General features: G+C 42.7%; 1 protein-coding gene and 1 long non-coding RNA gene across 2 annotated transcripts in view; one reads left to right on the forward strand and one right to left on the reverse strand.

The window, feature by feature from the left end:
- LOC127558739 (S-adenosyl-L-methionine-dependent tRNA 4-demethylwyosine synthase TYW1-like) overlaps positions 1–27793 on the reverse strand; it is a 214641-nt gene that overhangs the window by 174051 nt on the left and 12797 nt on the right. Inside the window, exon 7 of the mRNA XM_051992012.1 lies at positions 26618–26740. Coding sequence (XP_051847972.1) covers positions 26618–26740 — 123 coding nt within the window. The remainder of the gene's footprint in view (positions 1–26617; positions 26741–27793) is intronic.
- LOC127558743 (uncharacterized) lies at positions 19800–27406 on the forward strand. Its single transcript, XR_007952969.1, has 2 exons — positions 19800–20597; positions 26959–27406. It is a non-coding gene; the product is annotated as an uncharacterized LOC127558743 (long non-coding RNA).

Below are 27793 nucleotides of genomic sequence, written 5' to 3' on the forward strand. Positions count from 1 at the left end.
TGCTCAGTGCAAAAATAGAAGATGCCATTGGGTAAAATTTATTTTAAATAAAAATATATAAATAAATAAAGTTGTCAAGTCAAGATCAAACTCAAGACCAAAGTCTTGAGTCCAGAGAGGAACACCCTGCAAACCATTCTTCTGTAAAAACTACATCAGTTCAGACTCATCAAGAGAAAAAAGAATGAAATTCAGAGTTTGTTTCCTGCCTCATCTTCTAGGCATTTTTTTGAGTGACTCCCTCAGGAAAGCAGAGGAAGTGAAAATGCACAGGAGATGGGGAGCCAGGGTTGTGAAATGAGTAGAGTAGCCTCACACTATTAAGTCCTATTTGCAATAAAAGTTGATGTTTCAAATTACTAAATATAGTCAAAGTGCAAAGTTAATGAAGAATTTTGCTGCTGTTTAATACGGTTTTTAACCACGCATTTCCAGATGGATTTGAAGAAACTTAGAAACAAAACATCAATCATTTGCTCTCATCTCCTCCACGGCGTTCAAGTGTTTGGTAGAAACCAAGCAGCTCCATTTATCTGCTATTCTAATATTTTTTTTTAATGCTTTGGGATTTTTTATTTAATTTACAGATTTGAAAGCAAAAGGCCGAAGCAAGAAGAGGATGTCATATCATGAGCCAGCCTTCACCTTGGGGTGACTTAGAGCCTTTGAAGTAGATCTTCAATGCAATCATGTGTTTCCACTACAAATCATGTGCAAATTGACTAAAGGCATCAATACTTGTCTTTGAAAACCTTGACCATTAACAAAAACAAAGGCCTCTGGTTCACTTCTTCCAAAAGCAACATAAATCCCAGAGTCAAACATTGCCTGTGCCCCTGGTCCCTGGCCTCTGACCACTGTACCAAGCTCTACAAATGTCACAGGACGGTTTTTTTTAATGTTTCTGAATTTTTCATGGTGAAATAAACACTTCTAAGTCTGACCAGGAAACATTTTCTGGGCCAGCTCATAGGATAAATTGTTGATTTCCCTTATAAAATATAAACATTTTGATGAAAGAAGGAAGGAAACAAGGAAACAAGGAAGGAAGGAAGGAAGGAAGGAAGGAAGGAAGGAAGGAAGGAAGGAAGGAAGGAAGGAAGGAAGGAAGGAAGGAGAAAGGGAAGAGAAAGGGAAGGAGGGAGGAGAAAGGGAAGGAAGAAGGAGGAAAAAAGGGAGGAAAAGAAATTTGAGGGACAGGGTAAGCAGAAATGAGGTTGTGAGGTGTCCGTTTCATTCTGGAGCAGTCAATATTACTCTGAGCAAAGGAGGAAACTTCTACGAAGAAATATGGCCAAGAAATGACGTGCCTCTCCTCCCTTCAAAGCAAATAGGAACTAAATGACAATCAAACATTTTAATTGCAGAAATGTCAATACCCTTCCCAAGGCCTGACCAGAATTTGACAAAATGCCTTTCTTTTCTTTTTTTTTTAAATTTAATAGATTTTTATTGATTCTTTTTTATCTAGATTTTTCCCTGTTGTCGTCCCTTTCCTCTCTTTCAAAGAATCATTTCTTATAACAAAGAATTTTCTTAAGTAAAAAAAGAAGAAAAGAGAAGAAGGGAAGAAAAAAATCAGGAACATATCAAGCAAAAGTCTGATGTTGTTTTCCTATTCCACCACCAGCTCCCTCGCCAAGGAGTCAGGGGCGAGGAGCACCAGGACATTGGGGTTGTAGTGCTCCGTGGCCTTGGCAGAAATGGCAGTTCCAGGACCCATCTGAGCTTCGCCCACAGCTCTGAGGTCACATCATATTATAGCTCTGGGAGAAAGTTAACAGAACAATGGGAGAGAAACCCTTGTAATTTTAGGGGGAGGTGCTCACTTTTCTAGGGAGCCTTGTAGGTCCAGTAATTCATCATCTAAAGCATTTGAAGGGAGGGAGAGGAAGGCAAGGACATCAAGAAACATCTGCTTTTTCAGAATACATATTTTTAAACCCTCAAAGAGAAGGTCAGCCATGACATTTAAAAAAAAAAAATGGGAAATGCAATATGGCAAATCCCAGCTTCTTGCTTGTCAGGAAGGTTCCCGTGCCTACAGAGATAACTGAATGCTCTCAGGCACTTTGAAAAAGACTTAGACCCTTCCCCATCCATGTCCACCTATACATCCTGAAATGTGAACTGGAAGGAGAGGAGCTGTGATCACCATGTATGGGGAAGGCAAGAGTGAGGTCCAAACCAGGCTGGAGGCCACAGTTTCAAGGCTCTCTCTAGGGCTCAAGTGACCTGGACTCTTTAAATCCACAAAGAGCCTCTTTTCTCCTATATCTAGAACATTTCTGAGCTAGATCCTAAAGAAACTGCTAAAATGACCGGGACACACTCGATCAAGATACAGGGGGAACTCTCTTATTGCCACAAGCTTTTTCAGTCTGCTTCTTGCTCAAAACCCCCTGCTGCTGTCTCAGAACACCGGCCATCTTTCCACACTTTTCTTCCTACTGCCATTAGGGTAGTCATTGGGGTTTCTATGAGGTTCTGATGTTTCCACGATTTCAATCCAAAAGGTGCCACTGGAAAAATACTGGGATCAAAAAAAAAAACAAAAAAAACTTACCAGTAAGGCAGAGATGAGCTTGGGATCCCTGAAAGCATTGTACAACTTTCCTAGAAAGCATCCAATCTATTCCCCATTTAGTGCTAGGCCTAGAATCCTAGTCCCCTATTATCTACACAAAGAGCCTTTCCAAAATAAGGAAAAATCCATGGGCTAACCCAGGGAGCCAAGTGTGAACACAAGGTATTCTTCCTATCAAGGAGCAAGGGTTGGAAAGATCTCCATGGTCCAAAAACTTTGTCCCCTCCTCCCATTTTGTAGAAAAGGGAACTGGAGGCCGGAAGGTTAGGAGGTACCGGGAGTAAGGAAGGGGCAGACCAAGGAATCAAATCCAAAGATTCTCACGCCAAACCCATTCATCCTCCCATCGCATCCACTTGATTATTCCTGGGTGAATCCCATGCCATTCCATAAGTCTCTATTAAGCACCCATCACACGCCATGCTAAATAGTGCTGATACATAGATTAAGAATGAAACAATCTCTGCCCTGAAGAAGCTTACACTTTACCAGAGAGAAATAACACATACACAGATAAATACATTTATTTACTTAGTGATTTAGCAAGAACTGGGGCTTCCTGAAAGGAACCTCGATTAAAAGATGGGACTTGAGTTCACCAAGGACATTGGCGTTCTAGTGCACCATGGCCTTGGCAGAAATGGCAGTTCCAGGGCCCATCTGGGCTTCTTCCACAACTGAGGTCACATCATATTATAGCTCTGGGAGAAAGTTAACCCCTGAAATTAAGCCCCTGAAAGGAGCTGGGGATTCCAAGGAGCAATGAAGGGACTGCACTCCAGGCATGGAGTACAGCCTCAGCAAAGCAAGGAGGCAGGAAAGTGTATGGGGAATGGCCAGAAGAGGAGAAGACCTAAAAGGGAGTAACTTGAAATCCCCCTGCAGAGGGCTTGAACACATCCCAAGAAAGAGGTGACCATCAAAGATAAAATAAATAACTTGGATGAAACAAAGCTTATAATCTTTTCAAAAAACAAAATCAAGCAGTTAAGAGGGAGAGTAGCTATCAGATGGGAGGCAACCCCACAACCCTCGCAGCAGATCTCTGGGAGGGGTCTGCATGGGGCAGCGATGCAAAGATCAAAGAACCACCCCCTGAGCCACCGGTGTTCAAAGGAGACCAACAAGTCGTTTTCAAAAGAAGAAATGTAAATGATCAACAACTACATGAAAGAATGCTCCAGAACACTAAGAAAAATGTCAATTAAGGGAACACTGAGAATTCCCATCATGCCCATCAGAAAGGCAAAAATCAACATGAGATGAAAGTGAAAACGCTGGAGGGTCTGGAGGGAAACAGGTACATTAAACTCCCAATTTGTCAGAGTTGTAGAATCACCCAACCATTCTGGAAAACAGTTCTGAATTACACTAGGAAAGCTGCTCAATTGTACATACCCTCTGATTCGGTAATAGCACAACTAGATCTAGGTCCTAGGGGGTCAGAGGAAGAAGAAAAGAACAAGAATAAACCAAAACATTTAGAGCAGCACTTTTTATAGAAGGAAAGAAGTACAACCAAAGACGTTGACCACTGACAGAGGAACCAAATGTGGCATATAAGTGTGAGGAGTATTATGCCCTAAGAACCACAATAAAAATTCAGAGAAACGTGGAAAGACTTGTGTGAATGGTGGAAACTACAAACGTGAACCAATCATTTTACGGTAATCCCCGAGCCCTGATCAATACAGATCCTCCATGACTTCAGAGGATGGAGTGAGAAGGAACATGCTTCCCCCACCTTGAAGCCAAGGAATGACTACAGGGGCGGACGGATCTGTGCTGTTCAGGTGGCCTTCTTCGTTACAAGGGAAGGTTCCCATGGTGAGGGGGGACCAGTAAAAGGGATGCTAATGAAAAAGGGGCAAGGGCAGCAGCAAACTTAAAAAAAGACATAGGAGAACATAGGAGACTGACAAGGTAGAAGCTCTTTTCCAGCAACTCTTAACAACCTCAGAAGAAAAAAAAAATTACATACCAGATATAAACTCACTGCAGCTGAAGCCACAAGATAACAGAAAAGCCTCACAAATTAACAGAAGGACATCCACATCGGGAGCTCCCACTCACTCTCCTCGCCCTTCCCGCTGTCCATTCCAGGTACTGGGCACCGTGAGCACAAAGTCCAGACTCAGAACTGAGGGCCCAGGTAGGGGGGAGGACCCAGAACACCTCCCCACAGCAGCACCTCAATCCGGATCTCTCCCAAGCAACCAACAAATGACTCTGTCCAGACACAGATGGAAATGAAAGGGAAAGAGAAGTGATTTCAGGGTCCGGGAGAGGAAAGGGGGAAACCTCGCTGACTGGGCCACTCCTCCTCAAGGTTCCGCATGGCAGCATCCAGGCAGCTGACCCCAAGAACCCTAAGCGCAGGAGGCTGAGGATGTCCAGCTGCTGGGACCAAAGAGAGAGGAGAAAAATCAGAGCTAAGTGACCAGGAATACAGGAGGACCAGAAGGAGGAAAAACCAAATGGTCAATCATGAAGGAAAAAAAAAAAACATAGAAAGATGGATTAAATGAAGGCAGGTTGGGAAGGGTTTTTAATGCCAAATAATGGAGTTAGTATATTATCAAACTAAGGGCAATGGAGGCCACTAAAGCTTCTTAAGCAAAAGAGACCGAGCCAGGACTGGATTATAGAAATAACATGTTAGCAGCTCTGGGTGGGGTGAGTTAGAGAAGGCACGAAAGCCAATGAGAAGAGAGAGCAACGGGAAAGCTAATGGAGACTAATCAAGAGAGACAAAGCTGTGTGCATGGAGACAGGGTGTACATGCAAAAAACCTTAGCAAGGGAGAAGGGACAAGACTTCTGTCTAGGGAAGCACATACATATGAGAAACCTTGGGAATGGGGAATGAACAAGACTTGGCGACAGATCGGATGGGGAAGAAGGAAACGAATTGCTGATCTACTCTCTCCTGGGTGATCACAAATTTCTCATTTTGGAGGCCCTACCATTTTCTGAAGCCTGATGTAATCGGTCCCAAATATCCACAAAGAAAACCATCTAGGGACACATACCTCTAACAAATATTGAGTTGGATAATAAACCTGACTTTTGGAAAGGACAACCTCAATGACCCTCACAAACCCCTTAAGGGAGCAAAGTATCACTGCCTGATTTCTGCACCTGGAGCATAGATGAGCAAAGTCATCACCACAAATCACATCCCTCAAGGAAGTCATAACCTATGTGTGGGAGGTACTTTGGGGATCCTGAACATGCTGTCAATGACCCCTACCCCGTTCACCTCACATGATCTCCAGGAGAGTCAGACACTTATTTTTCCTTAGCTTAGAATAAAGGGAGAGCCTACAACTCAAAACACACAACAAGTCTTGGGAAGAAAACATATGAGACCAGAATAAGTCAGCCAACGTTAGCAGATTTTAAGAGAAATAGTTTTCATTTCTATAAAAAAAGACAAAAATAAAATGCTCTGATTCCCCTGCCCACCCACAGAAGATCCAGGATTGGCACAGGGGGCGTGTAGTGAGGGTCATTTGACCACCACTACTAGAGGGCACTCACCAAGCACAGCATCTCTCAAACGAGAAGGGGACATCACAGAAATTGAGAGGCCCCTGGAACTGGTCACCAAATACCCTACGATACAAGTCATCTCTTGGAATCTATTTTCTCATCTTTAAAAGAGGTACACTACAACTTCAGTTGTACAAGAGGTCCTTGACAAATTCAATGAACCACATAAGCATGAGCTCTATAATAATAATAATAAAAAAAATAATAATAATAAAAAGAGAGTCAAGAGACAAAGCTCTCCCTTCCAGCCCTTCATCCCCCACATGATTTAACTGTAACCAACATCTAATGGCAGGGATTGCAAGGGCCCAAGTTTACCCCAAGAACCATTACAACAATTCTTTAAAATATTTGCTGTTCAGTTGTTTTCCGTTGTGTCCAATTCTTTTGACCACATTTGGAGTTTTTTGACAAATGTACTAGAATAGTTGGCCATTTCCTTCTCCAGCTCATTTTATAGATGAGGAAATTGAGGCAAACAAAGTGAAGTGACTATCCCAGAGTCACCCAGTAATATGGATTCGGCATCTTCCACTTTCTTTACGTTCAGAAACCTGAAGTCCAAATCCATAAGAACATATCGGAGCAGGGACTGCACGCTTTCACCTAGGCCTGAATCAAGTATTGCCTAGATTAAAATTCAACTGGCAGAAAAGGCTGTGAAAGTCATTGAACCAAGCGCTTCACCAGAAAATATTCTGAATCTTCACATGATGATGAAAAAGGCAACAAGAGTACCTGGCCTTGGCGGTGGTCCCAATGGGGAAGCTGATTCAAAGTCCACCTAACCTTTGCAGAGCTGGCTGGTCTTAAGGATCGTGTTTTTAGCTAAAAAACTCGCAGGCACTTGAGCCTGGCAGACGGCTGCCCCAGGATCAAGGCAACAGACCACCTCTTGGGCCATCTCGTCTTTGGTCCCCACTTGGGGGTTCTGCAGTGGGACAACAAGCAGAGAAGTGTCCCTGGGTGAGGTCCCCACCCAACCTCATCATCATTAATCCTGATAGTCTGAGGAGGGCCCAGTCTAGCCCTGAGCACCAATAAAAGATCCTGGTTTCTGTCTTCTCTCCTGGAAAAAACCAAGTCTTACATAAAATATTTTATGAGGCAAAGGGGACCCTTGAGAGAATCCAGAAAAGAATCATAGAGCGATTAAATGGCCATAAAACAAGATCTTTAAGTTACTGGCCATAACCCTGAAGAAAGGTACATGCATCCACACTCCAAAGGGAGAAAGGACTAGGCAAGGACAGGGTCAGAACTCATTCTCACCAGGAAGAGAGAAAAATCCTTTGACATCATCACCCTGACAAAAGCCAACAAGTTTAATATGTGACCAAACAGATCATAAGAAAAAATGTCCTGGCTCGAGGACTCACAAGCCCTGAAATGCATTGCAGCAGTGAAATGCAACAGCCCAGAGGAGGCAGCCAAGGCCTTCCCCGAAGGGCAGCGTCCAGCATGGGGCACACAAGGGGGAACACATCCAGCAGACACTGCCTGGGCTGGGGAAGTGGATGGAAAACCCCACCAGGGGAGGATTAGTGGAAGGATGAGGCTCATTCGGCCCAAAAGAGGAGCAGTCTGGTACCAGGCTCCAAACATCCGAAGGATCACCTTGTCAAGGAGAGATCTGATTTGGCTGGCTTGACCCAGAAGCCAGAACGAGGAGAGATGGACAGAGGCTGCCCATGAACATTGAGGGACATTCACTATTCTTTAAAAGGAAGAGAAATGCAATGGGGCAAGGGGAGAAGCACTGGCTTCCTACTCATAGAAGTCAATGGCCTTCCATCTTTAAGGTTCTTCTGAGTTCTAGGGTAACTCTAGAGACTCATAGCCCTCCTTACAGAAAGCACCATTCCCCAAAATGACAGTACTTCTCCTCACAAGATGCTGGAAAGGAGTATTTCCATATCCACTCACCAAAATCTTCACTCCACGAGAACTTTCAAAAAAACCTGTCATTGAAAATTCCTTTTTTCCTGTTCCTATTGAATAAAAAAGCAACTGGCTTAACAGATAGAGAGCGGGTCTGAGTGTAGAAGATCTAGATTCAAGCCGCCCCTTTGACAAAGATGAGCTGTGATCTTGGCAAATCAATGAACGGACCTGTGCCCTGGGCATCTCTCTAAGGTTGAAGCTGGGCCCCATCTGCTTTGATGAAGAGAGCCGATTCCTTATACAATGAAATCACAGCTCTAGAACCCCATCTCCAAGTAAATTTTGTTTTAAAAAAATTAGAAGAATCAATCCAGTATAGAATCTGGGGCTCAAGATTTCTTGGGAACTTTCGACAGGATGAGGCTGAACACATGTCCTTAGGGCAAGAATCTCTACCCACAGCTTCTAACTTGCGGTCATACCCCAAACAATCCAAGGACAATTACTTTTTAGTAATATTTCTTTAAAATAGGAGGTTCATTGCTTGCTTTGCATCTACGTACCTCCTGGAGTCATTTAAAAGGTAGTTATCTTGACCCCCACCTGTCAGCCATTTGAATCAGAAGACTGAGTCTGCTGTTGTGCACATAGGAATCTGTCACTTATTTAACCAAGAAAGAAAGTAATTAAAACCTGTCCCCAGGAAATCAGAAAGTTGGAAAATACAGGTCTCCATGCTTGTTTCTCAAGAAGTCACCAACCATAGGGAGCTCTCCACAGTCTTGCTAAGCCATCTTTCTTTGTCACCTTCCACAGACCTATAAATGCTGAAAGAGCCTTTGGAAGTAATCCACCCAAGAAAACTTCCACAAGGAAGTGACCTTGGCAAAAGGGATTCTTAATCTGCATCCATGTTTATTTTTCATTTTGATAACTGTATTTCAGTGTAACCGGTTTCCTTAATGATCCTCTTTGTTTTGCTTTATGCATTTAACTACTCTAAGAAAAAGGTCACAGGTTTCATCATTCTGCCACAACAAAAAAAAAAAAAAAAAATTAAGAAGTGCTGAGCTACAACATCCTGAAGAAGGAAGATGCAGACCCTTTAGGAACAGAGAACTCATCACCTCCCTATGCATTCTACTATTGGCCAGCTCCAACCGTGAGAAAGTCCTTCTTGATGCTGAGCCAGAATCTGGCCCCCATTAACATATACCCACTGGTCCAGTCCCTACCCCCGTCCTCCACGTACAGCAAGCATTCTGGTAAGTGTCCCCAATACCTGAATCTTGCTCTACCCTCTAAAACTGCACAGAATAATAATGCTATCTTCCTCATATGGAGAGCAGGCCTAGTCTGTGAAAATGCCAAGGATTCCTTTTCCCCGGTCCTTGGACCAATCCTGAGACAATCTCCCCCTATATATGTTCTCTCAATGTCAGGGAATTTGTTTTGCTTGATGGGGCAGATTTGTTATGTGGATTTTCTTTTTTTTTCCTTTTTTCCAGAGCAGGAGGGAGAAGACATAAATGCTTGTTAATTGAAGAAATTAAATTTAATTTTCTGGAAAAAAATGTAATAAGCTCGCCAGAACTGTACACAATACTCCAGCTGTGGTGTCTGCCGTGCAGAATCCAATGAGACGATCGTCTAAAGCTTCCTGGTAATGAAAACACCACAGAGGAGAGGGTGCTCTCGCTTGCCCCTGAATTCGCTTTCCTCACCTTTCCACACAGCAGCAGAGGGCTGGACTGAGGTGGACGACCGCATTCCAGGCCCAATTCTACCATTAGGTGGTGGGGTTACCTTGCACACGTCACAGACTCTGAGTCTGTGAAGCATTTGGGCCAAAGCTCTAAGATCACATGAAGCCTCCTAGGTTTTCTAAGTATCCATCCGACTGTCTCTCACTGGCGTAAGGTTAGCTCCTGGGCTTGCAGGACCAGGCTGGAAGCAGGATGAGGAAACTGAGGCTCTGGGCAGTGAGGTCAGAGTCAAAGATGATCTCCTGACTCCAGCCAGGGGCTCTCACTATTGTGCAACACTGCCTCTCAAACACTAGGTCCTCCCTTTGTAGGAAAAGAGAAAAACATTTCTGTTTGTCCCAGGATGTCCTGCTTCAGGAAAAAAAAGAACATGGCTTGGAGAGCAGTGGGCCATGTACATCACTCCATGTGACTGAGATACAGGTGCGACAGTATCCTCACTTTACAGAAGAGGAAACTGAGGCAGAAAGTGACTACCCAGCTAGGCGGTGCTCAAGGTAGGATTCAAACGCAGGTCTCCCGATTCCAAGGCCAGTGTTCCATGCACAACATCACCCTGGTAAAAACCAAAATAAAATGACCCAGGAAATGCTATAATTTTTTATATTTTGAACTAAAAATAAATTAACATCTGCCTGGTCCCAATTTTAATGGATCCAAATCCAAACCTCCCCAGGGGTATCCTTCTTGTATAACGACAGACAATGGCCTCTCTCTTCCCCAGCTGAAAGCTGACGGCATAAACGGGCTAGTGAGCAAAGGAAAGAAAAATGATCAGAAACTTGCTGAAGCTTCTGTTTACACCTAATATTTTATAATTATTAAATCCAAATTAATTCAAGCTAAGTTTATCAGATGCCTACTGTCCACCGGGCATTGAGGTTTCACCTTTATTATCTTAGTTGTCTTTCAGTAAACAAAAGAGTGTTCCCATTTTGCAAGTACAAATGAATTTCCTAAGTGCGTCTGAACTTCATCAATCTTATAATGCCCTTCAAAGACCCAAGCACAACCCACTCTCTTCCGTGTCCTTCTAATAAGGCTGCAGGCCTTGTTTATGCTGACAAACAATTAACAGGACCATAGGTACTCAAGGGTTCATTCATTAATCTGGCCATTATTTCTTGCACAGTTGAGATCAGATTCTTCACTGGTATTATAGAAACACCAGGATCTGCAAAACACACAGGGCTGGTTCTCAAGGTTCACATCAACACTTAATTGTGTTCAAACACTTTGCTTTCTTGGCAATCAAATTCAATGCATCAGACACTATACCAATCAAAATACCAATAAGCTATTTCACAGGATTAGATAAAAGTCATACGAAAATTCAGACAGAAAATGAGAGCTCTGATAAAGGCCGAGTTAAGGGGAACTTGCCATCCCACATATCCAAATGATTTTTTAAAATTGTTTAATACTGGGGGTGGGGATGGAGGGAAAAGGTGGGATGGTGCACAACAGAGAAACAAATCAATGGAACAACTAGCGAACTAGAAACAGAATCCAGTGGATGTAAAAAAGTTGATAAATTCATGTTTCAAAAACACTGGGGAGAAGAATCATTATTAAATAACATCTGTTGGGAAAACAATAATGGCATGGCAAAAAAAAATGATTTTAGGTCTATTCCCCAAACAATATACTATACTACAATAAACTAATCAGACCGATGTTCTCGAGACTAAAAACAAAACCATTTTTTAAAACTGAAAGAAGGAATAATGTACACCAGCCAACTATGGAAAAGGAGAACATCTCTATTAATCAAATAAATGGAAGAAATTAACCACTCTGTAAGGCAATTTGCAACTATACCCACAGGGTTATAACACTGTGCATACCCCTTGATCCAGAAATACCATTGTTAGATTTATATCCCAAAGACAACCAAAAAAAAGGTGGGGGGAGGAAGACCTATTTGTACAAAAATATTTATAGCAAAAAAAAAAAAAAAAGAAAGAAAGAAAGAAAAAAGAAACTCCTGGACAAAAGCAATGAATTTGTTTATATAAAGAAAAAATGAAGCTATTACAAGAAACAACAGCTCTAAAACAAAAAAGAAAGAAATAGATTGGGGAGAAATATAGTAAATATATCAGTAAACCTCCAGAATCTCCCAAAAAATGATGGCTGAATGGCCCCAGTCAAGAGCCTTCAGTGGGAAGTCGAAGGCTCTGTTCCAATCCCACCTAATGTTACTTAATAATCATAATAACTATACTGCATCATCTCTGGATCCTCACAGCCTCTAAGGTACCTGCTGTTATTATCACCCCCGTGGAACAGATTCTCAGAATCCACTGACTTGCCCACTCATACAACTAGTCAATGATTAAGGAAGGATTCCATCCAAGATCTTTCTGGCTTCAGGAATAGCATGTTAGCTACACAAAGAAGGAAAAAAGGCCTACCGGCCCCCAAAATGGAACGTCATGTCATCCCTCTTTTAAGAAAAGACATTACAGGGGCAGCTAGGTGGTACAGAAGATTGATCCCCAGCCCGAAGTCAGGAAGACCTGTGTTCAAATCTAGTCTCAGATATTTAATACTTTCTGTGATCCTGAGCAAGTCACTTAATCCCAATTGGAAAGAAGGAAGGAAGGAAGGAAGGAAGGAAGGAAGGAAGGAAGGAAGGAAGGAAGGAAGGAAGGAAGGAAGGAAGGAAGGAAGGAAGGAAGGAAGGAAGGAAGGAAGGAAGGAAAGAAGGAAGGAAGGAAGGAAGGAAGGAAGGAAGGAGAAAGGAAGGAAGGAAGGAAGGAAGGAAGGAAGAAATTGCAATATTTCAAGATTTTATTACACTGCCAACTTTAGTTCCTCAGTTCAGAGTGGGAAGCTCACTAGTTGGTTGTGAAAAGGACTTCCGTGTTTATGACTCTGCTTCTGCGATTTAAGCACATCATGGTTTGTCAATATACTCAGAAGTGACTGGAGTCCTTTAGGCCAAGTCCTTGGGCCAAGGTTTCCTAAAAATCCCTAGGGCCTAGATGGCCAATGGAGAAACTGTTCCATCTCAAAGCTCCATTTCTAATCTACCAGCATGAGCTGAGTACTTAATAAGCAAAAGTAATATAATCATTACAATAAATGCTGCTTGAATTGAAAGTGTTGTCGGAGCAGGGGAAAGATCATCTTTAAATACAATGCATGCACATGCACTTAATTACTTCATCAAAAATTCCCAAGAAAAAATTAGACAATTATTATTACTATTATTCATGAATACACTTTATAAATATGCTTTCAAAGGTTAAAGAAGCAATGAATTTCTTCAGGATCAGTCCTTGGCAAATCAGTATTTCAAGTTTATCACTGTCTCCCAGCTGTGAGAAAGGCTCCGTTTTCAAAGATGGCACATCCCTGATTAATAGTCATGGCCTTCGGGGCTAAAAATAGGTGCACTTGGTACCACATAAATGTGGCGAGCACATGGTGAAAGAATAAGGGAATAACTCTGAAAGACAGGACAGGAAGGCACAGAATGTTTGAATCCAGAGCCAAGGAAAAAGAGAAGGTCAGAACCTGCCAGAGATCAGTCACTGCCAAGGGAGGCTGGCCATCAAAGTGAATTATCTGGTTAAGGATCTCAGAGAAGGATGCAGGAAGATCGGAACCGTCCAAACAAAACAAAACAAACACGCTTGAAGGATTCGGGCAACAGGCTCAAAAGGGGCAAAAATGAGGAGAGGCATTATTAGTCCAAAGCAGAGAAGGGCCAGGGCAAAGGGCAATTCCTGTTTAATATTTCATCTCCCCGGAGGACAAAGAAAGACCTCAGTTGTTAGAAGAGTGAGGTTACACAGTAAGAAAATCCCCCTATTCCTATTTCAAGGAGGACACAGAGCATAAGGAAGAGGCCTGGGGGCTGGAGCCTGAGTTAAAGGTCCCATCCTGAGCCTCACTGCCCTTTCCCAGCTTTGGTTTCTCCACCTGTAAAAGAAGGATAAGAAAGGACGTGCTCAGCGAGCCTCCAGACAGCCAGGGAGGCAGGTGCTCTCAGCCATTCCGCTCCCATTTTACAAATGAGGACACCTGAGAGACTCAGAGAGGAACCAAAGGAAGAAGCCGGGTCTGCAGATTGCCTGCTGACTCTCCCCACAGGACCACTGAAGTGAGAAAACTGAGTTAGCTAAGACAAGGCAACACCTGCCTATCTCCCAAGGGCCTTCAGATGTCCATTTATCGTTCAGTCGTTCAGTCACTTCAATTCCCCACAAGCCTTGTCTTGGCAAATATACTGGAGAATCTTTTCCTTCTCCAGCTCATTTGACAGATGAGGAAACTGAGGCAAAAAGAGTAAACTGGCTTGCCCAAAGTCACACAGCTAGTAAATGTCTGAGACTGGATTTGAACTCGGATCTTTGAAGTGACTCCAGGCCCAGTACTCTGTGCACTGGGCCACCTATTTCTGTCCTTAACCTAAATTCTTATGACAAAGACAGCTGAGTAATATTTACCAAATTGGCCAGAGAAGGAAGGTAGGAGCGTGGGAAGGGAACAGGAAAACAGAATGAGAAGAAAGACAAACAAGTAATATACCTGTTAAGAAATCTTGTAAAACAATCAACACTGATGCATCAGATTACAAAGGGAGAAAAAAAAAATGACAAAGGATGGTGACCCAGCAGTGCCAGAGATAAAATTCTCTTATAAAGCAGCAGTCATCAAAACCATTTGATTAAGAAACAGAGTGATGGATCAGTGGAATAAATGAGAAACACATGACACAATAATCAACAGCTATAGAAAGCTAGTATTTGATAAACAAACTCCCAAACTCCAGCTTTGGGGATAAAAACTCACCATTTCACCAAAATTGCTGGGAAAACTGGAAAATGATGTAGCAAAAACATGGCATAGACCTACATCTCACACCCATACCAAAATAAGGGCAAAATAGGTACATGATTTGGGTCTAAAGCGTGATACCCTAAGCAAATTAGGAGAGCAAGGGATAATTTACCTATCAGATCTTTGGAGAAGGGAGGGATTTATGACCAAAGAACCACTAGAGAACATTATAAAAGGAAAAATGGACAATTTTGATTACATTAAATTAAATAGATTTTGCACAAACCAAACCAACAGAAAGATTAAAAGGAAAGAACAAAGCTGGGAGAAAAAATTTACAACTGGATTTTCTGATAAAAATCTTATTTCTACAATATATAAAGAACTATGTCAAATTTACATTCCCCAATTGATAAATGGTCAAAGGATATGAATGGACGATTTTCACATGTTGAAATTAAAGCCATCTATAGTCATATGAAAAAATGCTCTAAATCACAATTGATTAGAGAAATGCAAATTAAAACAACTCTGAGCTACCACCTCACACTTCTCAGATTGGCTAAGATGACAGGAAAGGATAATGATTAATGTTTGGAGAGGATATGGAAAAACTGGGACACTGATACATTGTTGGTGGAGTTGTGAACTAATCCAACCATTGTGGAGAGCAATCTGGAATTATGCCCTAAGGGCTATAAAATTATGCATATACTTTGACCCAGCAGTGCCACTAACATAATAGCTCTTTTTATGGTGGCAAAGAATTGGAAAGTGAGTAGATGCCCATCAGTTGGGAAATAGCTACGTTAACTTATGCTATATGAAAGTAATGGAATATTATTGTTCTATAAAAAATGATGAACAGGCTGATTTCAGAAAGTCCTGGAAATATTTACACAAACTGATGCTGAGCAAAACAAGCAGAACCAGGAATACAATGTACACAGTAACAGCAAGATTGTTCGATGATCAATTGTGAAAGACTTGGTTCTTCTCAGTGGTTCAGTGATCCAAGGCAATCCCAATAGACTTTATGATAGAAAATGCCATCTGCATCCAGAAAAAGAACTATGGAGATGAAAAATAAATCAACACATGCTATGTTCACTTCTTTTTACTGACATTTTCCCTCTCTCTTGTGATTTTTCCTTTTGTTTTGTTTTTCTTCCCCAACATGATTCATGAAGAAATGTGTAAAAAGCTAATATACATACATCTCTAACCAGAAAAAAAATTTTTTTTTTTAAAAAGAAGAAACCAAAATAGAAAAAAAAAAAAAGGGGGGGGGAGCGGGAGGGGTAAGTACACTAGATATAAGAAGTCAAGATGTCCACTTGGCCCGAGCCAGACTTTCCCTATGCTGCTAAACATCAACAAGATTCCTTTGAGCTCTTAATAAGCTCAACACTTGTTATCATGAGGAGCCATTCTTCTGTAGACTTAGAAACAAGACTGACCAAGCCCATCATCTAATCCCTGCCTTCTAGGACTTCAGACTCACAGCCAATATATAAATAAAGCCAGAATTTTATGAAGGGAAACCATGTAAAACAAAACCAACAGGGGTCTAGAGGCAGGGCCATATCCAAGGGATTCAGCCCTTTGATGACCACATGACTTGGGTCGCTTTCCTGCCCCTATATCCACTTCTTCAGCTTTAAATGGAGATCATCAAACTAGCCCTTCCTACTTCAAAGATCTGTTGTTAAGATCAAGCAAACCAAGTAAAATTAATGTAAAGGTTCCCTGAGAAGCAAAAAGTATTAGTATTCAGATCCAAAGTGTTTTATAAACAACAATGTTATAAATGCACACTGATTAAATTACAATATAAGAGCAAGCATTTTCATAGTACCTCCTCCTAATGTGACAGGAATCAAAGAAAGTACTTTACAAATATCACCTTATTTGAGGTTCACACCAATCCTAGGAGTGAGTGTTATTGGTATCCCCATTTTGTTGCTGAAGAAACTGGGGCAACCCAAGGTTAATTGACCTGTCTAGGATCACAGAGCTACCTATCGTCTGAGGCTAGATTTGAATCCAGATCTTCTTAACGTCAGGCCTCAAGCACTAGCCTTCGAACCAACTATATTACTGTGCTATTAGGTGTAATACTCAATTGAAAAAACATTGATTGCCAAGATATGAGAGCTATATATTTTTAGATTTTTCTTTTGTTGAATTTATCTTGAGTTTTCAATACACTCAAAAAACAGTTATCACATCCTAAATAGGATGCATGAATATAAATGAATATCCCACTTTATTATTTACAAACCTGCTCTTAAATCATCTGAGAAATGTTAAATCACTTATGTGATCAATAAAGTTTCAAAAAAATATACGGGGCTTTGTGTTCATGTCCCATTAATCAGTTTAAAAAAAAAATGAACAAAATTCATTTGGAAAGAAACAAAAGAATATCAAGGGAAAGGATGAAAAGAAATTAAGGACAAAGGATTTCCAGCATTTCCAGAACTTAAAATATATTATAAAGCAGCAGACATCAAAACCATCTGGTACTGATTAAAGAATGAAGAGACAAACCAATGGAACAGACTACACAATGGAGAAGCAGAAACAACAGAACTCAGTAACCCAGTGTTTGATAAAGTAGACAACCTAAATTACCTGGGAAAAAACTCTTTACTTGATTAAAAAAAAATTGCTAAGAAAACTGAAAAGCAGTCTGGCAGAAATTAGATTTAAACAAACAGCTCATACTATACTATACAATGATATTCTAAATGAATATGACACCGTCATATTAAAGACCAGACTACACCCCCCCCCCCCAAAAAAAAAGAAGAAGATGAGAAACAGATGATCATACACCTGTTTCAGGTTAAGAGTAAGAGATGTATCCTTTTTTTTTTTTTTTTTTTTTTTTTTTTTTGCAATTGGGGTTAATAACTTGCCCAGGATCACACAATGATCTGTAAAGCTGGTGTTCTACCCACTGCACCAATTAGCTGCCCTAAGAGATGTATTCTTAACAAAATAAGATAGAGACAAGTACAAAAGATAAAATAAATCAAAGCTTCTTAAACTGTGGTTTGTGACCTCATGTGGGGTTTCATAACTGAATGTGGGGATTGTAAAATTATGATTTGTTATCAATAGAATTTTTTTTTGGGTATATCTATTTTCTGTATCTGTATGTCCAGGGTTGTGTAAAAATTTCTCAAGTGAAAAGGATTATGAGCAGAAAAAGTTTCAGAAACCCTAGAATAGATAACTTGATTACTTGAGTGAAAAATTTCCGCACAGATAACATTGATGCTTTTAGGATAAGAAGGGGGAAATGGTTAAGTGAGAAAAAAAAATTCGCATCAAATTTCTTGTCTAGTTTGGTATCCAAGATAGAAATACAAATATATATATATATATATATATATATATATATATATATATATATATATACACACACACACACACACACACATACATACACACCAATAGATAAATGGTCAAAGGATATAAACAAACATTTCTGAAAAGAACTCTTAAGTATTCAGAACCAGATGAAAAAAATGCTCCATATAACTGATAATAAAAAAAAAAATGTAAATCAAAATAACTACGAGATTTCACCTCAGCCTGCAAATTGGCAAAAAATGACAAAAGTCAATGTTGGAGAAACTGTGGGAAGATAGGCACAGTAACAGTGTTCTTGGAGCTGTAATATGGTACAACCATTTGGGAAAGAATTTAGAATTATACAAATAAAGTGCTTAAGATGTCCATATACTTTGGACTAGAGAGTCCATTGGTGGGCTTATGCCCAAGTAAACCATCAATAAGAAAAAAAGGTCCCATAAACTCCAAAATATTTATAGCAGCATTTTTCATAATAGCTAAAAATTATAGACAAGTAGAAGAAAAGAAAGAAACAAAGAAAGAAAGAAATAGATGCTCCTCAATTGGGAAATGGCTAAACAAATTGAATATGAACACAATGGAATATTACCATGTTTTAATAAAGAATGTGGAGGGGCAATTAGATGATGCAATGAATGGAGCACTGGGTTCAGGAGGACCTGAATTCAAAGCTGACCTCAGACACTTAACACTTACTAGCTTTGTGACCCTGGGCAAGTCACTTAACCGCAATTGCCAAAAGAAAGTGTGTGATGAATATAAAGAAAACAAAGCATATCTAAAAGATCTAATACAGAGCCAAGAAAACAATATACAAAGTGATTACAACACTGGCAATGGAAATAAATACACATCGAAAAATCAAGAGGAAATGAAACAAAATTGTACAGATCAAGTTGGGACTTGAAATGAAGAGCTATGAGAAGGCACCCCTGGTGAAGGTGAGGAGTCCTCAGACATTAGTTACACATTGCAGAGGTTTTGTCAATGCATCGATCAGTTGTGCTGGCTTTTTCCCCTTCTAAATAAATACTATTTATCATATAGGATGGCTCTCTAGAAGGGAGGAATACATGGAATAAAATAATAGTGTAAGGAATAGAAAATATCAATAAAAACCCTTTTTTGAAGCATTATGTGGCAAAAGTGAAAACAAGATTTCTCTTCCAAAAGACTTCAGGCCATCCCTACCCCCCACGCCAGCAGCTGGGATATAGAAAACTCAGGTTCAGAAGCAGTCCCTGCGACCTGTAGGTGCCAAAATGTTTGTGGCAGCCCTGTTTGTAGTGGCTAGAAGCTGGAAAATGAATGGATGCTCATCAATTGGAGAATGGCTGGGTAAATTGTGGTATATGAATGTTATGGAATATTATTGTTCTGTAAGAAATGACCAGCAGGATGAATACAGAGAGGCTTGGAGAGACTTACATGAACTGATGCTGAGTGAAATGAGCAGAACCAGGAGATCACTTTACACTTCGACAATGATATTGTATGAGGATGTATTCTGATGGAAGTGGATTTCTTTGACAAAAAGACCTAACTCAGTTTCAATTGATAAATGATGCAGCTACACCCAGAGAAAGAACACTGGGAAATGAATGTGAACTGTTTGCATTTTTTTCTTCCCAGGTTATTTCTACCTTCTGAATCCAATTCTCCCTGTGCAACAAGAGAACTATTCAGTTCTGCAAACATATATTGTATCTAGGATATACTGTAACCTATTTAACATGTAAAGGACTGCTTGCCATCTGGGGGAGGGGGTGGAGGGAGGGAGGGGAAAATCGGAACAGAAGTGAATGCAAGGGATAATGCTGTAAAAAATTACCCTGGCATGGGTCCTATCAATAAAAAGTTATTATAAAAGAAAAAAGAAAAAAAAAGCAGTCCTTGCCTCCTGCAGTCAAAGGGGCCAGGGCATGTGGACGATGGGATGGCAGCTTCCATCTCTCTCAGGGACACAGATAAAAACCCACATTCGTAAGCAGAGAATCAGTCCCAAGTCCCTCTTGGTACAATTCCACTTTTTTATTTTAGACTTGAGGGTTCATTTTGCAATTCAAATGGCTACAAAGGTTTCCCTAGAGAACTTCCACCCAATATTTGCCATCCGGTAAGCGATTTGTCTGTTGAGCAGAGAGCATCTCCCGGGGAGCCCTGCACCAATGAGGGGCCACAAGTCTGCACGATCTCAGCTGCCCCTGGGATTGGTTTAATAACGGGCCACCTTCCTGAGCGCAAAGACAAAATGGCACCGTCCTTTCCCTTCCCCTCGCCGGGGTCCTGCAGGTAGGATTGTGAAGCAGGCAGCAGACCAAGAACCAAGCCGACATCCAGGAAATGCTCCCCCAAAACAACCGCAGGGGCAGCAGGGGCATCGCCTAAGAGAGCTGGAAAGGCAGCAGAATGTGGCCACTGAGGGAGCGGGCCCAGAAAAACCTCACTCTAGAGCCTTGTCTGTTGCTGGCAGGGGAAGTCACCGAGTGTTCGGGGACCCAGGCACCCCGGGCTCTGGACTCGAGTGGATGCCCCTCTCCCCTGGGAATTCTCAGCAACAGAATCACGTCTGAAATCTGCAAACGGCCTATCCTGCCCCCAAAAAGACCTAGGGAGGCCGAGAAGGTGAGGGAACAGCAGCTGTTCTCCCTCAGGACTGCGGGGAGGCGCCAGGAAAGGCACCCCAAGGGAGACAACGTGCACAGGAGGAAGGGCCCCGACTTCGCCCCGCCCCAGGCACCTGCTTCCCACCCCGCAGCCTGGCCTTGAGGCCCCAAGGCCCGACAGTGGCTGCCAGCACCTCGGGGAGGCAGGAAGCCTCGGGGGCGGGAGCCAGGCCCCTCCATCCCCGCCAACGGCTCCCCGGAAGCGGTCTCTTCCCTGGGGGGAGGGAAGGCGGAGGTTGCCACACTCGGTCCACAGGGAATTCTGACTTTCTTCAAGGCTCAGTTCAGCCACTGACTCCTGGGTGAGCTTTTCCTGATTCCCCGGGTTGTTGGGGTCTCTCCCTTTGCCCCTCCCTAATAATTAACATATGTATCTTGCATAGACTTAACTGTTCCCTGCCCTCCCTAACTCCCCCCCAAAAAAAAAAAAAAAATTGTACGCCCCCTGAGGACGGGGATTGTTTCCTTCCTATTTTCCGGTCTAACCCCGCGCGGAGTCCCCACAGCGCCCCCCGGCACAGGGCTGGCCCTTCCCGTTTCCTGGATGTGTTTAATTACTTTGTGATTAACAAAACCAAGCAAGAGGAGGAACTAAGGCAGAGAAGGGACAGTAGGGCCGAGGCGCTACCAAGCAACCTTAAGTACCACGAGAGAGACCGCAGGAGGCCTGGGTGCCAGTCCTGCCCCGCCCCTTCCTAAGGACGTGACCTGAGCCAGCCAATTAGCGGCCTGTGCTCAGGGTCCTAATGAGAGGTGGCGCACAGCCGCCCCTAATCGAGCTCCGGGGTCCCACGCCCACCCCCACGAAAGCTCAGGGAAGCCAGAGGGGAGCGCCTGCTCTGGGCCCCTGGGGGCCTGGCGTCAGCCCCGGCCTGGCCTCGGAGAGGCAGCTCTCCGCCAGGCCCGTTCCAGCACCACGGTCAGGGCTCGGAAGGCGCGGTGTGTGCTGCCCTCTAGTGGTGGCTGGGCCGTTCCCACTCACCCGAGCCTCCCAGGTCCCTGCACCGCAGGAGGCAGGAGGCAAGAGGCAGGGGGCAGGGGGCAAGGGGCAGGGGGCAGGGGGCAGGGGGCCCGCTCCCAGCAGCCCCTGTCGGGGGTGGTCCCGTTAACCAGTACCCCGGGTTGCACTTTCTAATCTGACGGGCACAACCACCCCGGGAAGGGGGCGCCCGATCTTAGGAGGAGGAAACTCGGACAGAGCTCTGCCAAGGGACCGTCCGGGCTCACACAGCCAGGACCACTCCTGGCCTTTGCTGCCCGCTGCCCTGAGTCTCTGACGTCTCTGGGGGTGCCCAGGAGCACAGAGTGCCCGGTCTGCGGTCAGGAGGGCCTGGGATCAAATACAGCCTCAGTACAGTTACCATTTAGTAGCTGTGTGAACTTAGCCACTTAACCTCAACTGTGAAAGGGAGGAAGGAACAAAAGGAGGGAGAGAGAGAGGGAAAAAGGAAAAAAGGAAGGAAGGAAGGGAGGGAGGGAGGGAGAAAGGGAGGGAGAGAAGGAAGGAGAGAGAAAGGAAGAAAGGAAAAAGGAAGAAAAGGAAGGAAGGAAGGGAGGGAGGGAGGGAGGGAGAAAGGGAGAGAGAGAAGGAAGGAGAGAGAAAGGAAGAAAGGAAAAAGGAAGAAAAAAAGGAAGGAAAGGAAGGAAGGAAGAGAGGGAGGGAGGAAGGAAAGAAGGAAGAAAGAAAAGGAAGGAAGGAAGGAAGGAAAGAAGGAAGGAAGGAAGGAAGAAATGGAGGAAGGAAGGAAGGGAGGAAGGAAGGGAGGAAGGAAGGGAGGGAGGAAGGGAGGGAGGGAGGGAGGAAGGAAGGAAGGAAGGAAGGAAGGAAGGAAGGAAGGGAGGGAGGGAGGGAAAAATGCCCATTGTAATCAATGACATTATATGCAGCAGTGTATGCTGTACTCTGCTTGGCAAAGGAGGAAGGAAGACACCTTTTCACATCATTATAATTGTATTATTCCGTTTTGATTATTTTTACTGTTGTTCTTTCCATTCACATTGCTAAAGTGATAATATAAATTGTCTCTCTGGCTCTGCTTACTTTGCTTTTTATTAGGCAATTAAAGTCTTCCCATTCTTCATTAGTCATTTCTTACAGAGTGACAGCATTCCGTTACATTCATGTGCATAATTTTATTTAGCCATTCCCCAAGCTACCAAAAAAAATGTTGGTGCATTTTTAGCCTTTATTTCTATCTCTGACTTTTCTCGGGATGTGTGTCTAACAATCAAGCTGGCCTGAAGATTAAACAATATGATTATTTTAGTCACTCTTAGCAGAATTCATTTAGTGCTTTCAGTTCCACCAACCATGAATATATTAGGAGAACAGACTTTGTACAACCTCTCCAACATGACTATTCCCATCTTTTGAAATCTCTGCAAATTTGCTAGGTATTAGATAAAATGTCAGAATTATTGTGATTTGCATTTCTCTTATTAATAATAATATCTCTGTTATTAGTTTACAACTTTGGGAAACCATTTATGTCCTTCAGTCACCTATCTATCAGAGAATGGTTGAGGTCTGTCTTACCTACCTGTGCAACTTTCCTACTTATCGTGGAGATAAGGCCTTTACCAAAGGATGGTGCACTTAGAGCTGAAAGAGATCTTAAAGACCAATGAGTTCAGCCCTCCCCCTCCATTTTACAGATGAGGAAACTGAGGCAAACAGATTAAATGTTTTGTTAAGGCACTTTTGTATCTCAGGTCTTCCTGATTCCAAGACTTTTGCTTTACTAAATAACATTGATATTTTGCAGATTCGATGCAAAATAAAAAGTTTTCCAACTAAAAACTTCCCTATTTAGCCAGCCTGTATTGATTTTGGTAGCACAAAAGCTGTTCAGCTTCATCTGACAAATCATTTTATCTTTTGAGATTGCCTCTGTTCCTTGTTTAATTAAGAATTCTCCCTCTCTCCATAGCCATGAAAGGTACTTAATCTGGTTCTATTCCAATTGTTTTTGATGCTAGGATCTTTCATATTCAGGTCACATACTCATTTGACCTAATTGTGGTAAGTGGTGTAAAATGCTGGCCTAATCTGAATTTCTGCCAAACCTCAGTCTTGCCAAAATTCATTTTCCTAGCAGTTCTTGTCAGATAGGGAACTTTTCTCTAAGCACTTTGTGTTCTTAAGTTGGTTTTGCTGAACTAGTTACTTTATTTTGTTCTTTCTTCATTATTCATTGTTAGAAAAGACAGTTCTTTGGGAAAGAGAGGAAAGGGAAATAGAAATATCACACACACATACACACAAATACACACACAGAAACAAATAGAATGTTAAAGCTAAAAATATGTAAGATACAAACTGAGATCATAAGACCCTGAAATACAGCGTAAGGGTTAATGAACTCAGGTTCCCTTTTTTTTCTATGAAACTAGTTCTTCACCATCATCATTATACTAGCAAACACTTATGTATCACTTGAAAAAACTCATAAAAAGCACTTTCTCTGTTATCTCGTTTGATCCTCACAATAATATGATCCTCATTTAATGAGGAACTGAGGCAAATGGGATGAAGTGAGCGGTTCACATAGCTAGTGAATGTCGGAGACTAGATCTGAACTCAGGCCTTCCTGACTCCTATTCCACTGCTCTATGTACTTATCATTCAGCTGCCTCAGACATCTAATCATTAGGAAAAATAAAAGATAATATAGCTTTAAAACAACCATCACAGACTTACTGTCTTGGTATCCCAAGCTCATAGTTTGCCAGCCTCCGGTTTTCTTCCCTCACAAGAGCCAGATCCTCTAAAGATGCTGTCCAGTGCTGGAGACACTCGAGATGTATGGGGGTACAGGAAGAAAACATCAGCCCTTCTCAGTCTAAAAGAGCAGCACTGGTCCATAGGCAGCAAGCCGCCGGTGCCCTCTCGCCACCAGGGCATCGGAGACATTTCCCACAGCATCTCACCATGTAGCAGGAGCCCTGCAGGCCAGTGGCCCCTTTTCCATCGCTTCCCTTTCAGTTTATCACACGCCTGGCTATGTGGATTTGCATATTTAACTAAATGAACCCCCACAAAATGGCCAAGAAGATGAACAACTCTTGCCAGCTACACACAGACTGAAGAAAACTAATGGGAGCACAAGGGCGCTCACTGTCCGCCACGAGGAGCAGGGGGCTGCCTTTCTCATGGCTCAGCGTTCAACCTAAAAGTCAGCCTGAGCTCAAACCAAGATCCCGAGGAGGCGGACCTCAGATGGGCCGGAGGGGCCGTTCCCCAGGATGTTCCCTAAAAGATGGTCAGAAAAACACCCATGATCTGTCCCTGGTGGAGAGAAGCAACGATTCAGGAGGGAGTAAGAAAGGAAGTGCTTTTCAAGAAAAGCTCACAGGGAAAACATGATGGAGATACTACCATCAGCTCATGGCTTTCCTGCTCTAAACAATGTGTCATCTCTAAAAATCCTCAGCATATAGAAACACCTTTACACTTAAAAAGAGAATTTTCTAAACTATCCAAAAATCTTCCAAATTCAGCATTCCGAGGAGTTCGGAAGAATTTGTAAAAATATAAACATATAACACTTGATGAACTTGCAAGAACTGCCTGGAATAAGGAAAGACAGAAATTTACCAATCCAATTTCAACAAAGAACCTTTGCATAGTTGGTGGATGAGACTGGAAGATGAGTATCACAATATAATAAGGGGCACAGATAACATATGTAGCACTTCCACTGGCGCCTGTTTATCTTTTTCAGCTCTAAAGGCCATAATTCCCAAAAATGGGGAAAAAAATGGGAAAATGCTCTAATACAAAGAGTTAAGCCAAGATTGTCCAAAACGATATATATCGAATTTACACTGCCCTCAAGAAGTACCGTTATTAATCATTTTAGTGGTAAGGCAAAAAAAGAGAGGTTTGTACCATTAATAGATAAAATAAATATTTTTAAAGACATTTACCAGCTATGTGACTCTGGACAAATCATTTCACTGCTCCTGCCTCAGTTTCCTCATCTGTAAAATGGAAATAATAACAGTACCTAGCTCCCAAAATTGTTGTTGTGAGGATTAAAATGTGATGATATTTATAAAGAGTTTTGCCATCCTTAAGGCTGTATATTAATACTATCTATTACAAACCATTATTATTAAATGCTGCTTACTTTATCTTTACTTCATGCCCTTCAGTTTCTGTTGATGTATGTTTTCTGATGTCATGATTTCATCACACAACATCGTACGGCATAAAGAATTGGCCTCGGCCCAAAGGCTCCCACTACGGCCTCTGTAGGCCAGAGTCCAGGAACAGCCCTTCCCCTCCACACAATACTTGACTACCACGTACTGACCTACACTAAACGAAGGGCTAGATTGGGTGTTTTGCTGAAGGGGTACATGATTGGACGAGTGGGGAGCTTCTGTCCTGATCCCACTAAACTGAGGCAGCAGCATCTCTATGGCCACTCTGGAAGGGATCCCTGCCCAAGGCCCAGTCTCTCCCACTGCTCAGCCATGGTCACCCAAAAGAATTGTTCCCAAGTGCACTGAGTGTGCTGAGGAAGGTTAGCATTCCTTAGGGGCTTTAAGAAGTACAAAGTCCTTTCTACAGTTTATTCTCCCATGTTCTTCACTGCACTCTTCAGCAGTAGGTGCTTTCATCATTCCCATTTTATGGATCAGGAGGCACAGGAGTGTTAAAATGATTTGCCTTGAGTCACACAGCAGGAAGTGAATGAGGCGGAATCAAACTCCACTCTCCCTGATTCCAAGGCAAGCCCCATCTAGCACCTACCTGACGTACTGCCAGCAGGGACAAAGCCCACAGGCAAACTTCCTGTTAGTCTATTCCCAGAATCAAGGGACTCTGCATCTGGAGACGGAGGTCCGAGCCCAGGAGGACCCCAGCAGATCCCAGCAGACCAACAGGTCTGAGCTCTGTGCAAGGAGCTCCCACATGAGGCCTGGAGGAGTGCCAGACTCCACATCCAGGGCCCCGGCGCAGAACGGTACCTTTGCCTGCTTCATGCTCCCCATCAGCTTGCCCAGATCTTCCACGTCCATCACAGAGCTGTGGCTCTTGCCCTCATCAGCACCCGACTCTTCCTCACTCGTGGTTTCAAATTCTTGTCCCTCCTGTATAAGAAACATGTGCAGAAAAACACTCTTCAGTGTTTTTAAAAAGCTCAGTGTGGGTCCACAAGAACGGTTCACTGGGGGCCCACAACTATAGGGCCATCCTAGTTCTAGAGTCTTTTCTCTCTGTATTTATAAATGGCATCGGTAACCTGGCCCTCAGCACAGTGCATACAATAAGCACTTACTGAATGCTTTTTGTTCATTCCTTCATTTAGACACTAACATCAGCCGGTCTTCCCAGTAAAAATGAAAAGAGGACCAGCAGCTCCTCCTCCCCTGTGTGAGGCAGCAAGACAGGATTTGTAAAACTGCAAATGGGAGAAACTCATGCAGGCCATTGTAAAGAACAGACGTCACCTCTCAAAGGAGCCCCACAGAAAAGCGCTTCCAAGGTGCCCGCCCAAGGACCAGCCCTGCAGGTGGTCACTGCTTCAGGGATGTAAATCTTCTTGGCAACAATTAAGGAGAGCAGACAGGATGAGGGATGGAGGCAGGTTGTAAAGAAGAAGCCCCTTTGGGTCTTTAAGATCAAACAAAATCACATTTGCAAAAATTTTCCAAAAGCACTCTATGAGACCGGGTGAATTTTCTGATTCTGATTCTGATTATTGTTTTTATTGTTATCATTATTATCTTTATTATTATTAAATAATGGGAAAGTCACCTAATCCTTATGGTCAGTCCACCTTGAAATCGGGCTGATGGGCAGGGGGAGCTGCTCAGGCATCTTCCGATGGACAAGATAAAATAAAATAGCTGCTTGTGGTATATCTGAAGAAGCACGGCCAGAGGCAAGGGGAGGAGGGGAAAAAAAGGGAGGATGGGAGAGAAGAAGGGAGAATGAGAGGGAGAAGAAGGAAAAAAGGAAAGGAAAGACGGGAAGAAGAAGAAAAGACAGGAAAGCAAGAGGAAAAGAGGAAAGGAAGCAGAAAAAGGAGGAAGAGAGGATGGGAGGAAAAAGAGGGAAGATGCGAAGGAGGGACTGCAGGAAGAAGGAAGAGAGAAAGAAAAGAGGGGAAGGAAGAAGGGAAGATGGGAGGAAGAGAAGAA

This window comes from Antechinus flavipes, chromosome 4, assembly GCF_016432865.1.
Source record: "Antechinus flavipes isolate AdamAnt ecotype Samford, QLD, Australia chromosome 4, AdamAnt_v2, whole genome shotgun sequence".
In the NCBI taxonomy this organism is placed as follows: domain Eukaryota; kingdom Metazoa; phylum Chordata; class Mammalia; order Dasyuromorphia; family Dasyuridae; genus Antechinus; species Antechinus flavipes.